General features: G+C 42.8%; 1 protein-coding gene across 1 annotated transcript; it reads right to left on the reverse strand.

The window, feature by feature from the left end:
* Window positions 1-5,597: 5,597 nt before the first annotated feature.
* On the reverse strand, window positions 5,598-6,981 carry LOC145349905 (extracellular superoxide dismutase [Cu-Zn]-like). Its single transcript, XM_080198546.1, has one exon. The coding sequence runs from the start codon at window positions 6,979-6,981 to the stop codon at window positions 6,307-6,309; it is 675 nt and encodes a 224-aa protein (XP_080054672.1). The 3' UTR covers window positions 5,598-6,306.
* Window positions 6,982-14,205: the final 7,224 nt, after the last annotated feature.

The following is a 14,205-nucleotide window of genomic DNA, read 5'->3' on the forward strand; positions in this document are numbered from 1 at the left end:
TGAATCAGGGTTAATCTCCTGGATTGGTGGTAATGGTAGAGTGAAGGACATGCTGGACCATGAGGTTACAGATTATGTTTGAGTACAATTATGTTGTTGCTGATGGCCTATAGTGTCTGATGGATGCCTAGTTTTGAGTTGGTAAATTTGTTCAAAGCCTACCCATTGAGCATGGTGATACTGCCACACAGTACAATGAATAGTTTCCTCAATCTGAAGACGGAATGTTGTCTCCAAAAGGACTAAGCAATGGTCACTGCTACTGATACTGTCATGAACAGGTGCATCTGTGGCAGGCAAGTTGGTGAGGATGTAGTCAAGTACATCTTTCCCTCTTGTTGGTTCTCTCATCGCCGGCCACAGTCCCAGTCTAGTAGTTATATTCTTTACGAGCTGGCCAGCTTGGACTATGGTTTTACTACTGAACCATTCTTGGTGATGGACATTGAAGTCCCCCACCTGAATGTATTCTGCACCCTCAGTGCTTCCTCTAAATGATATTCAACATAGTGGAGTACTGATTCATCAGTTGATAGGGGATGGTACATGGTAATCATCAGGAGGTTTCCTTGCCCATGTTTGACCTGGTGCCATGAGACTTCATGGGATCCAGAGTCAATGTTAAGAACTCCCAGCATAACTCCCCCTCCGATTGTATGCTCATGTGCCACCACCACCTCTGCTGGATCTGTCCTGCCAGTGGGACAGGACATACCCAGGAATAGTGATGGTGGTGTTTGGGACATTATCTGTAAGATCTGATTCCGTGACTGTGACTATGCCTGTTGCTCGACTAGTCTGTCAGACAGCTCTCCCACTTTTGGCATAAGCCTGCAGATGTTAGCAAGGTGGACTTTGCAAGGTTGACAGGGCTAGGTTTGCCATTATCTTTTCCAGTGCCTAGGTCAATGCAAAATGGTCATTTTTGTTCCATTCGTAGTGGTTGAATACAACTGAGGCCTTTTCAGAGGACAATTAAAGGTCAATCACATTTCCGTGAGTCTGGAGTCACATGTAGGCCACACCAGGTAAGAATGGCAGGTTTACTCCCCTAAAGACATTAGTGAACAAGATGGGTTTTTATTACAGTGGCTTTCATGGTTCATCATTAGAATTTTAATTCCAGGTATTTTTAAACAAGTTTTTAAATAGTGGGAATCAAAACTGGTACAAAATTCTGTGTCTCTGAATTATTAGTCAAGCAACAATATCACTGTGCCACTCCTCCACCTGAATGATGAACATAGTAGCCCCCACTGAGAGTACATGCCCTTGCCACTCTCGATGCTTCTTCCAAGTCTTGTTCAACATGGAGGAGTACTGATTCATCAACTGAGAGAGAACAGTAATTGATAATCAGCAGGAAGCATTTTTGCCTACACCCATGCCACCAGTTCATCTCTTTACTGGGCATTTCAGTCCACCCAGCCTGAAGAGGCTGTTATCTTTATGGAAGGTCTGGTGCAATGGGGAGTGAGAAGGTCCATGGCAATTGAAAGTTAGTTGCCTATTTCCTAAGAACCTGACTTGAACATCAACAAGCCCACAACCTTACAAGCCCTCCAGCTACTATTTGGGAAATCTCTCTCTTCATGTGGTTGCACAAATGCTTTGTAATACATCCGATGATCCTCCAGCACCTGCATCATATGCTGCTGTCTGTGTTACAATAGTGCTCTACTGAAGCATTCCTCAATTCCAGTCAATAGAACATGGAAGGTTGCAGTGACTTTGATGAGGGGACTGGACACAATCACCTCAGGCAATCCTTTGGAACTTCTATCTGAGTGGGCATGCACAGTAAGAAGTCTCACAACACCAGGTTAAAGTCCAACAGGTTTATTTGGTAGTAAACGCCATTAGCTTTGGAACACTATTCCTTCGTCAGGTGTTAACTCACTCACCTGACGAAGGAACAGCGTTCCAAAAGCTAGTGGCGTTTACTATGAAATAAGCCTGTTGGGCTTTAACCTTGTGTTGTGAGACTTCTTACTGTGTTTACCCCAGTCAAATACCGGTGTCTCCACATCATGAGTGGGCACGGCCAGAGGCTGCATCAGTAGCTGTTTCTGTAATATGTCTCATTTGGTTTGTTGGCGCAAGGTGAGTTTGTTTGATGAGGGAACTGGCGGGATCTCATGTCAAGACAGGCAATCTGCTTCCCTTTGCAACTTCACTCAATCCCAATAATCTGCTGGACTGCAGGAAGTCTCTGAAGTGACTATTTATACAGTTTCCCAGGCAGACCAGGACCGAGGAGATGATGGAGCCCATAGCTTGTAATGCTCCTTATGAATATTAATAAAAATGCATGCCATGGCTTGTTCTAGAAATTCCTGTATGGAGGGGAAGTTGCAGCATCCATTCAACAAACCACTTACCCCATTCATGACTGCAGGATGTCATGTATGCCTTGTGACACAACACTGCTCATATTGGATGAGAGTGCCACCTAACTAGCTGCAGAAGCTCTCTGGTAGACAATCCATGATACTCTGAACTTTCTGCAAGCACACCAGACATCGTCACTGATGTCTTTATGTTCATTTCCTGCTGCAGAAGATGCAAGTTTGTCCAACAGGAAGTTTCTCCTTAGCCATTCTCTCTGCCCACAACAATTTCTGCTTATGGATAGCAACCAATGAAAATGGCCACAGTTTTCTTCTTTCCCAATGCTTCCTTATTATGGTATATGGTGGTTCAACATTTCTTCCGCTGTAACACATTCAACTGAACCATCTACTTAATCCATTTTTTCAGGGAGCATATGACTTCTAAAATGGATATGTTCAAGCAGAGTGCCAATGGCTTGATGGGAGCTTAGAAATTGGAGGGATGGTGTTGTCCTCCCTTCGATGTAATCCTTAGCACTCCTGCCAGCCAATGCTCCATGCTGACAGGAGAAATTTGGTAAATTACTGTTCATTATCAAAGGAGAAGCAGTAAATTGTGTTGTTGAAATTGGTAAAGACAGTGTAAAAATAACTACATCATTGTGCTCCATTTACAGGGAACTTTTTTGTTTTTTTCCAGAATATAATTTCTAAACAAATATCACATGTTGACTCCACGGGTATTTTGATCTAATTAAGCATCTATTAATAAACTATTGCATTGAACATGCTGTAAATGCAGTTGCCAGTTCACAACATCAATATCTGTAAAGTCTGTATAGCTTGTGAGATCAGTTCATCAGTACAAAGGTCCACATAACTGAATACCACAGTTAAATTTGTACAAATTTAGAGTACACTGACTTTGTACAGGCAGCTCTGTTTTGTCTGTTAAGTCTTGATTATACTAAACTTGAATGTAAAACACAAAGTTAGTTTTAACGTACTGCTAATTATTCCCAATATGCACAGATCCCGTTGGCAGAACCAACGGGATGAATGAGTACACTATCAAGGGCAGGAGTCTTGGTAGTGTTGAGGAGCAGAAGGATCTTGGGGTCCGGGTCCACAGGACTCTTAAATCGGCCTCGCAGGTGGAAGAGGTGGTCAAGAAGGCGTATGGTGTACTGGCCTTCATAAATCGAGGGATTGAGTTTAGGAGTCGGGAGGTAATGCTGCAACTTTATAAGACCCTTGTCAGGCCTCATTTGGAGTACTGTGCGCAGTTCTGGTCGCCTCACTATAGGAAAGACGTAGAAGCTATTGAAAGGGTACAGGGGAGATTTACAAGGATGTTGCCTGGACTGGGAGGCATGCCTTATGAAGTTAGGTTGAGGGAACTGGGTCTCTTTTCCCTGGAGAGACGTAGGTTGAGAGGCGACCTGATAGAGGTTTATAAAATGTTGAGAGGAATAGATAGGGTGGATTCTCAGAGGCTATTTCCCCGGGTTGAAATGGTCGCTACGAGAGGACACAGATTTAAGGTGCGGGGAGGTTTTCACTCAGAGGGTGGTGAGTGAATGGAATCGGCTGCCGTCAGTGGTGGTGGAGGCGAACTCGCTGGGGTCTTTTAAAAGACTTCTGGATGAGTATATGGGGTTTTATGGGATTGGGGGTTATAGATGGGTGTTGATGTGATCGGCGCAACTCGTGGGCCGAAGGGCCTGTTTGTGCTGTAGTGTTCTATGTTCTATATCAAAAAGTAGCCTCTGATGGTTGCTGATTCAATAATAAAAATTTCCGGTACATTGCTGTTACTTTTGGTTTTTAGTATTGAAGCAGTCAAAGTGTGTAATAAAGTGGGCAGAACAGTCTGTAATCTTGGTTATGTCCTTGGATTAGAAATTTCAACTCTTTTTGATGTTGAGTGGCCAGATTTATGATTGTTTAAGCACATCGTGAATCACTGTATCTTTCAATATACATATATATAGGACTTTAGGACTGAATTGTGTACTTCTGCTCCTAAATCCTATGTTCCTATGTCGTGGATTTTATGCTTAATATCTGTGTTGGTGCTGTTCTTTCAAGGAATATCCTTGCCCCGTCTAATTTTCACTTGCAGTCTTTCATAAATATGTCCAACAGTAGGCTGTTACATAATGATATTCCCATTGAAATGAGCATAATTATTCATGTACAGAACTTGACAAAAATTGGAAGGCCAATCTAGTGATCCTGTTTTTTCAACTGGCAATCACACACACAGACTTCTACACAAGATCATAGTGATCAAGAAAAGGGACTGTTGGGAACATTGTGATGAAATTTACCATCCTTGCTGTTACCCAATGTGAGATTAGTCAGCACACAAGAAATGACCAAGTTTAGACAGTAATGGGACTTAAATACCAATTAACACTGATTAACGTAAAAGATTTATTTAATGATTTTTATGGTGGCATTGATGTTATTTCTGTATTATTCAGTTATCATTTCAGCTTATTAAGTCATAATACTTCAGTTTTTAGAAAGTATGCCAAATCCATAAGATGACAGCTACTTTTACATCCTTGGGATACCCCAAGACCACGTTAAAACTAGCTTTGAGTGTAGTTGCTATTTTTCGGTCTGCAAGCAAGCGTGCCAATCAATTTGCACAAAGTCCCACAGCCAGCAATGAAATAAATACCTTCATCCAAAAGTAAACTAAGTTTCCAGCTCCTCTATAAATTGTGCATCCGGATGAACATGTTGACCGCGTCTCCCTCAGTTGAACAACTCAGATGAAAGGTAACCTCTCTGACAATGTAACGTTCCTTCAGGACTTCACCCGAGCTATCTGCATCTCACTTGTGTATGGCTTCATTGCATTATCATCCAACCCCACACACTTACACTACTAATGGCGCTTAAACCATCAATTTATAAGTTTACATCTGTCACAGAAACTGGGGTGGATGGAAGTTCAATTCAATAATAGAAAATAAATCCGTAAAGCAAGCACAGCAAAAGCTCCATAGAACAGGTTACCTCTCCCAGATCTTACCTCCTCAGTAATGTAAAATCTCTCATTGCTAAAGACGCACTCCCTAAAATAGTTTGAATTACCCAATGAGATAAAGGTAAAAACTCACTCCTATATTTGCACAAATCTGAGTTCAGTTTTGAATGATTCTGTTACAATTCTGTGACTTTTTTTGCTGAAATTAAGTGAAAGAGGCAAAATGAAGCAAAAGATGATTAATTTATTAAAATTGTCATATGCAAGTTCCAGTGCAAACCATTAGAGCGTTTAGGAAAATTATTCTCAGAATTAAAGAGCTGTGAAATACGTGGCTGTGAGGAATCAGAATTAAACTTTTTGATAAACACACAGATGTCAATCAGGCGTCGAGACACAAACATATAACAACTGAAAGCGGCTGAAGGTCATCTTGAAACTTGATTGTGGACAGTCCTGGCTGATAAAGGAGGCTCGATAAACATATTCAGTCTCAACTCATCCCTTTTCAGGGTTCCGGTTGCTCTCCACTAGATTCTGCCTGAAACAACTCTGAAAAATTACGAAAAGACCAAATAGACAATCCTACAGAAACATAGGAGAATAAATCATAACTAATGATAATTGGCGATTAGATAACTCAACATAGCAAGTCGTTCAAAGGCTTGACTTGCTGACTCTAATTGAATACACCGGCTATAGGACAGATAACAAAAAGAAGTAACGCCACCGGATAGATAAAAGTTCAAATCAATCAGTTAGACAGTAAGATTAAATGGGAAATAACATTGCGGTGCTTGCAGCGGGGAGATGGAAGCTGTATGATTGGGCTGTGTGGGCTGATTAAATTACCATGAGACACCAGGAATATTGATGTAAACTGAGCGGATTGGACACTCTGCTCTCCCCGATGTTGCCATGCTGGTGTGGGGGCCCTGCAGCTGGCGATGGGCTCTCAGATCTTCTTGTTCAGGCGTTGAGCACGGTTTTCTTCCAAAGGTCCCCATTGCTCAGCTCGATGGTGCAGCAAGCCAGTCTCGGGCCGGAGTTGCCATTCTGGAGACTGGCGAGGTTGCCTCCCAGTCCCATGTCATCTTCGTGGGCATGGAGAACCACCCCGCGGCCCAGGATGCTTTTTGTCCCGTACAGGGTGGCCCTCAGCCCGGTCAGGTGCGCCAGGATCTTGCCGTCCCTCACCTGGAAGTTGTTGAAGTCCCCGGGGTGGTGGGGATGGTTGACTCTGTCGGGGTTGTAATGGGGACCGGTGGAGGTGCAGCCGCCGCTCAGGTCGCCGAATTGGTGGACGTGGATGGCCCGGAGCGGTTGATCGGGGTCTTGAGGGAAGCCGCTGAGCTGAAAGTAAGCCTGGAGTTTTTCCGCGGGTCTCCTCTGGTAGAACAGGATGTAGCCGGTCACAGAGGGCTGCCCCGCTGCCAGGTCCAGGCTGGGCTGCATGTGGCACACGGCGCACAGCTCAGAGATCCGCCGTCTGGTGGCTCGGGGTCTCAGCTTTGACAACACATCCTTAAAGCCACCAGTCACCCCCTTAATGGTCTCGCTGTTCGAAAACCCCATGACGTGGGCTTGGGTCTCCAGGCTCAGGATCCCACTCAGCAACAGCAAATGCATGGCTGAAATGTACATGTTTGCAACCGCACTGATATTCGGAGACTGGAATGTCCCCGGACTTGCCTGACCCTCAGTGCATGGGGCCATGCTTTGCTGTCTTGCAACGTGTGCAGCTTGTTGGGCTTTGCACTGTCAGCAAAACCACAACAATAACTCCCGGGATTGGGTGCCCCAGGTCACATAGGCAGAGGCTTCACAACATGTTACCACCTCCTGAGCTGGAGCAGTTCTCCCTGACTGTGTCCCAGCCTCTGCACACTTTTTGTAAATCATCCAAATAAACCTGTTGGACTTTAACCTGGTGTTGTGAGACTGTGCCCACCCCAGTCCAATATCTCCACCTCTTTGTAAATCAACACCTGCATACATGTGTTCCAGGTAAAAGTGGAACCACTTTATTTTCAGAGACAAAAGCGCTCTGTTGATACTAGTCCAACACTAAATTTGCCAAAGTTGGAAGCAGATCGGCCAGCGAGAATTGACAGGTTAAGGATCTAATTCCTGCAGAAATGGACAAACACTCGACCCCTCATTCACGAAGAAGAGAATCAAATTAAAAAATTCAAACAGTGAAATGCAGAACCAATCAAATGATGTTTTTTATGGAAATGTGTGTCCACATTAGAGGATTTGTGTACGCCGATGAACTGGAATTGTGATCACTCTCTAATCTGATATGGATCAGGAGGGCACAAATCTCACCAATCAAGATAAAATCAACAAAAATACTAATTTTAAAGGTGCACAAACAACAAACTGCAAAAGATAAATAAACGTTAGATAATCAAATCGGTATTGTATTCTGTGTTGATAATGCAGCCTTGTTGGTGAAATAGTTTAGACCCTTTACTCTTGGCCCGTAGGTTGGTGCAGCAGAACGTGTCTGATTTTGTAACAATGCAAATAAAATGGGATAGTAAGTTGCAACAAAGAAATAAGCAATTTACAATTGGATGCGGATAGGTTAGGTGAGTGGGCCAAAAATTAGCAGATTAATGTGGATAAGTGTGAGGTCACCTATTTTGGTTGGAAAAATAGAAAGGCAACTGATTATCTAAAAGGAGAGAAACTTCAGATTGCTTCAGTGCAGTGCAGTGTCCTCGCAGAAACCGAATATGCAGGTATAGTAGGTAATAAGGAAGGCAATTGAAATCTTGGCATTTATTGCTAAAGGAATAGAGTATAAAAGTAGTGAAATGTTGCTGCAACTGAACATGACAGCCACTAAGTATTGTGCACTGTTTTCTTCTCCTTCCTGAGGAGGGATGTAGTTGCTTTGGAGGAGGTTCAGAGGCGGTTCACTGGATTGATGCCAGAGATAAGGGGTTTGGTTTATGAAAAGAGGTTGGGTAATTCTCAAGAATTGAGAAGAATGAGGGGAGATCTACGTAAAGTGCAAAAGGGGGTTGACAAAGTAGATACAAGAAGATGGGCAGAATTTTACTGCCCTGCCCACCATGCGAACTGGAACTGGCAGGACATGCACCATGCAAAGGTCCAATAACCAAGGGCAGGATTTTCCAACTTTGCGGCGAGTGCAGCCGGAAAATCCCACCAATGTGGGGCAATCTAGGTCATAGTTTTAGGATAAGGGGTAGCAGATTTAAAACAGACATGAGGGAGGAATAAGGGCTGTGAGTATGGTGGATGCTGGGGCAGTGAGTAAATTTAAGGAGGAGATAGACTTTAAATTAGTAATGAGTTTAAGGGTTTGGAGAAGAGGCAGGAAAGTGGGATTGAGGCTAAAGATCAGCCACGATCTTCTTGAATGGCGAGCAGGCTGGAAAGGCTGAATTGCTACTCCTGTTCCTAGTTCTTACATTCTTAAAAGACAACATTGAAATAAAAATAGAAAACGCTGGAAAGACTCAGCAGGCCTAGCAGCATCAGGGGAGAGAAAAACAAAGTTAACATTTGGAATCGATATGACTCTTCGGAACATTCTGAACAAGTCTCCAAAAGTTAATTCTGATTCTGTAGATCGCCTGTCCCGCCTCATTCCTCTTGCTGTCAGTCCGATGTTGGGAAATATCAATCCCGCAGCTGCATACTCACGACCCGGCGTTCATACAAAAGTGACAACGCCTGTCTTCCAACATCTTCATCAACTGCAGCAGCAGGAGAGCCATATGGATTAAATATGTATATGTATACATGGACATGCTTTTTAAATGCATTTTATATATTTATTGTACACATTTTAATCCAGAAATCGAGGACAGCGGACGATCAGAATAATATGTGGTAAGGGCATCAACGATGACATGTAGGAAGGTATTATTGAGGATAAATATCAGCGGGAGGTCTAGGACTGACACATGCAAGGGCTTCTGCACAGTTGTGGAGAGATTATAATATTATTTATAATTTTAAAGGCAATAGGTTTCTAAAATAAATCCCGAGATTAGTACGCGTTTGAAATAGATTTTTCTGCTCTTCAGTGTTTAATAGCCCTGATTCACTCAGAGATGAGAGTTAGATTTGCCAGCCATGATGTGAAGAATATTTAACAGAGGAAACCGCCGCCACAGCATCATCTACAGGCAGAAGAGGTACTGCAAATAACCACCCGCACTTCCAGAATGGATTTTCTCAGATGCCTTAGGTGTTTTCAGTGCATTTGGAATAAATGGTGATCCACATATGAATGTTAATATATGATAGATAATCCATTGGCTAAGTATTTACTTTTTATGCATCACCCTTCTTTTAAAGTTAAAGGTACACTGCAAGCTGATACATCTATAGCCGTTTATAGTTGGACTCTTGGGGTTTAGCAGCAATCGGGAAGCTCTGGAGTATTGTGGAGGACCTGGTATTTGGCGATCGTGGTGAATAAGTGTTTTATCATCATTGTGGATGAACAAGTCGGATTCATCTTACTGGCCGATTCTTGCGGGTTGTTAACATTGAGAAAGGGAAGCATTGGGAGGGGAGGGGGAGCTGAAGGCTGGTGGGATTTAACATTTTTAATAAAACCCCATAAACATTGTAGTTGAATGGTGTTTGGAAGATTATTGCTTTCCTTGGATAAATAAATAGGTTCCATTCTCTGTTGTGCAGTACCTTTAAGGATATGAATATATGTCTGTTTCCATCATTAGAAGGGAAATGCTATAATTTACAATGGGATTCAGTCTTAGTCTCACTCTTTGCAGCGAGCAGGCAACAGCTCAGAATGTTTCTACAACAATGTAAGGCTCTTAGCCACTGCCTTGTTCTTAATAAACGTGCCTCCAAATAACGTATTAACCAGTCCCTTATATTGTCTTCCTTGGTGCCTTGATGTTGATGGAAAATTTTAAAACCTTTAAGGTTTTGAATTTGAACTCATAGAGCATTCAGAATGAAATCAATGAGTTAACAGTGCAAATATAGACAAATAAATACAATTTAGTGGTGATTAGGGAGATGCAGGGAAACCAGGTTTGGGAATTAAATGTGCAGGATACTCAGTATTTTGGAAAGTTAAGTAGGAAGGAAAACAAAGGTGGTGTAGTTTTGATAGTTAAGGGAGTGATCAGCCCTGTCGTGGGAACTGATATAGACACCGGATTCCAAAATGCAGAAACAATCTGGTAGAAATAATAGTAAAGAAAATAAGTTCTTCATGGGAGTAATCTATAGGTCCCCAAACAGTAGTTCCATGGTGGCATACAGTATAAACCAATAAATAGTCAATAGGCAATAATCATGGATGATTTTAACATGCCTATTGACTAGAATAATCAAATTAAAAGAGCAGGCATGAGGGGGGAGTTAACTGAATGCATGAGAGATTGTTTCTTGGAGCAATATGTTGTGGAGCCATGCTACTCTAGATTGGGCATTATGGAATGAGGTAGGACTAATAAATTATCTCATAGTTAAGGATCTTGTAGGGAAAAAGGATCAATTCAGTTTAAAGGTGAGAAACTGAAGTCCTACACTAGCATTTTGGAGTTAAACAAAGCTAATTGCATAGGCATGAAGACAGGTTTGGCCCACGTGGACTGGGCATGAAGACTGAAAGTTAGATGCATTGCCTATGCTAAATTCTCCCTCAATGTACCTGAACAGGCACCGGAGTGTGGCAACCAGGGGATTTTCACAGTGATTTCATTGCAGTGTTAACGTAATGCCATATTTGAGCTTTGTGGGCTGATTAAGTTACCTTGGAACAATAGGAATATTGGTATAAGGTGGGCAGATTGGACACTCAGTTCTCTCCGATGTTGTAATGCTGGTGTTGGTGCCGTAGAGCTGTGATGGACACAGATCCTCTTGTTCAGGTGTTGGGCACGGTTTTGTTTGAAAGGTCCCCATTGCTCAGACCAATGGCGAAGCAAGCCAGCCTTGGGCCACCATTCGCAGTCTGGAGACTGGCCAGGTTACTGCCCAGTCCCAGGTCATCATTGTGGGCATGAACAACTACCCCATGACTCAGGATGTTGCCTGCCCCATACAGAGTGGGCTTCAGCTTGGTCAGGTGCTCCAGGATCTTGCTATCCCTCATCTGGAAGTTATTGAAGTCCCCGGTTGGGGAGGTTGACTCCATAGGGGTTGTAATGGGTTCTGGCGCAGCAAATGTCACTCAGGTTGCTGAATTGGTGGATATGGATGGCCTTGAAAGACTGATTGAGGTCTTGCAGGAAGCCGCTGAACTGGAAGTAAGCCTGGAGTTTGTCCGTAGGGGTCTTCTGTTCTTTGCTTGAAAAAAAGTGCAGAAAACATTATTAAAAATACATATCTTAAAGGCACAGTCTCATCACCCTTAAGAACAAAAATGAACCATCAATATTCAAAGATGGCTTCATTTTTCAAAACATTTCAGTTTCACACCATTAGTACTCTACAATATATACATACATTTTATAAAATCAAAACAAGCAAACTTAACAGTAATATAGTCCATTTCAGTCTTTATCTTCCACCATCAAACACTTTATTTCCTTTCCTTTCTTGATCCGCTGCTTCCTCTCCACAATTCTTCTTCAGCCCTTAATCCTGCATTTATTCCAAATCTGAGCTCACTTTTGTTGTTACAGTGATAAATTATCTCTGGTAATGTCCTCAGAGAATGAGGCAGGATCAGGAGGATAAAACTTTGAATGTGTATAGTCAGGGCCATTCAGAAAGGTCACTTCATCTCTGTCCCTTTCTTTCAATTGGCCATAGCTCCTCCTCAAGCAGTCCGAGACTGTTGTTTGTTCAAGATCTGCACTATCAATTTCTGCACATTCTTTGGCAAAAACACACAGTAGATTGTCTTCCTTGGTGTCAGAACCCATTGCAATCACGGTTACAAAGATCACTGTGACAGTTACGCTGCAGTAAAAACCACCATAATTCTTTTGAACACCAGCTGTGTACAGCGCTGTTTCACTGGGCACCACATCTGTGCAGACTGTTCAGAATCATTAGGCCAGCTGTCTACAGTAGTATGATACTTCTGCTCCTCAATCTTCTTTTTGAGAGCACACATGGCTGTTGATTGATCTACACTTCTCTTTGCATAAATGATAAGCTGTTTTTGGCAGTCCTGTAATGTCAATTGCAACATTTTTGCCAATTCCAAAAGCTTTATTTTAGTTACCTTTTGGTTAGACCACATTTGGAGTACTGCGTCCAGTTCTGGTCACCTTACTACCGGAAGGACGTGGAGTCTCTGGAAAGGGTGCAGAGGAGGTTTACCAGGATGTTGCCTGGCATGGAGGGGCTGGGTTACGAGGAAAGTTTAGAGAAACTGGGACTTTTCTCCTTGGAAAGATGGAGATTGAGGGGGGACATGATAGAGGTATATAAGATACTGAAGGGAATAGATAGAGTTAATAGTGAGAGACTGCTCCCTAGACTGGGTACAAACACGAGAGGTCATGATTTGAGGGTGAGGGGGGAGAGGTATAATTTGGAAGTGAGAGGAAGGTCCTTTACGCAGAGAGTTGTGGGCGTATGGAACGTGCTACCGAGTAGGGTGGTGGAGGCAGGAACGTTGGACTCGTTTAAGGTTCAGTTAGATAGACACATGAGTGAAACGAGGATGGAGGGTTATGGTAGGGGCTATTAAATAAGGTTAGAACCTCGGGAGACACAGGAAAAGCAGGCTTGTAAGATTAACGTTTTTGTCTTTTTATTCCGCAGGTGGAGGTCCACCTCGTGTCAAACGAGGGGCATGCACACGGTGGGTCGTGCATGGGCTGCTCTTGGAAGTTCCGGGAGTGGCCTAGTACTTCGTGTCGGTGTGTGTGCTTGATCCTGGACCGGTAGACGGGCGCCGCAACAGCTTGGTGACTAGCACTACTAACTGTGCAGATACATGGATTTGGGCCTGTGTCTGTGGAAGTTTGCGCATTCTCCCTGTGGTTGCGTGGGTTTCCTCCGGGCGCTCCGGTTTCCTCCCACACCCCAAAGATGTGCTCTTAGGCTGATTGGTTTTACCAAATTGACACTATTCTCCCCTGAATCTGGCTAAGTTAGGGGTTCCATTCGTAGACATGCAGGGTAGAATAGGTGTAGGGTGATGCGGCGGCGTGGGCTCGTTGGGCCGAAGGGCCTGTTTCCCGTGCTGGGTTGTTCTTTGTTCTTTGTAAAACATCCTGAGTGACTTCTTCCACTCTCAAGAACATTTTAACCTCTGAATAAGCCTAGTATATTTGTGGGGGTTGTTGATTTGGGACAGTATATATTTCTGTTAAAGTTTATACAATATCATGGTTGTTTTTATTTTGTAATTGGTAAAAATTATGCTGAATTTCTTGTATGTTAACTGTGTTCTTAAATAAAGTTTGTTTGGTAACAGCTCCCTAGTGGATCATTTGAATCATACCTGCCGTGAAACATCTTGTGTTCATCCATGCCAAATTCATAGTGCAAAACTTATGGTCTAGGCTGACTTCATAAAACACATGAGTTTCCGATCTATGTTATAATAATTGGGGGATTGTCCAGGATTAAAATCTATATTCCTTGTTTGGTTTGGGATTATTGAACTTGAAGGCAGCGAGTGATGAACATATTTGTGTTTTCTTTTCAGGTGTTGTATTTGGGTTTAAATAGGGAGTGCCTTGTGGAATAATGCTTTCAGTCTGTAGTTCAAACAGATTCTTCTCAAACTGAAACTAAATCCTTATATTTCCCTGTGGGGAAGAAAACTGTCTAAAGGCACCTGACTTGTCAATCATTCTTTACCCAACAATTCCAAAAGGGTCATAAAACTCCAGGACACTAAAAATAAACTTTGCTTCAATTATCCTGCTTCAA

The sequence above is a fragment of the Carcharhinus amblyrhynchos genome, chromosome 1 (genome assembly GCF_965287045.1).
Source record: "Carcharhinus amblyrhynchos chromosome 1, sCarAmb.v2.hapA, whole genome shotgun sequence".
Taxonomy (NCBI): domain Eukaryota; kingdom Metazoa; phylum Chordata; class Chondrichthyes; order Carcharhiniformes; family Carcharhinidae; genus Carcharhinus; species Carcharhinus amblyrhynchos.

Coding starts and splice junctions, on each gene's coding strand:
- LOC145349905 (XM_080198546.1), bottom strand. CDS start 6,981: ATGTACATTTCAGCCATGCATTTGCTGTTGCTGAGTGGGATCCTGAGC.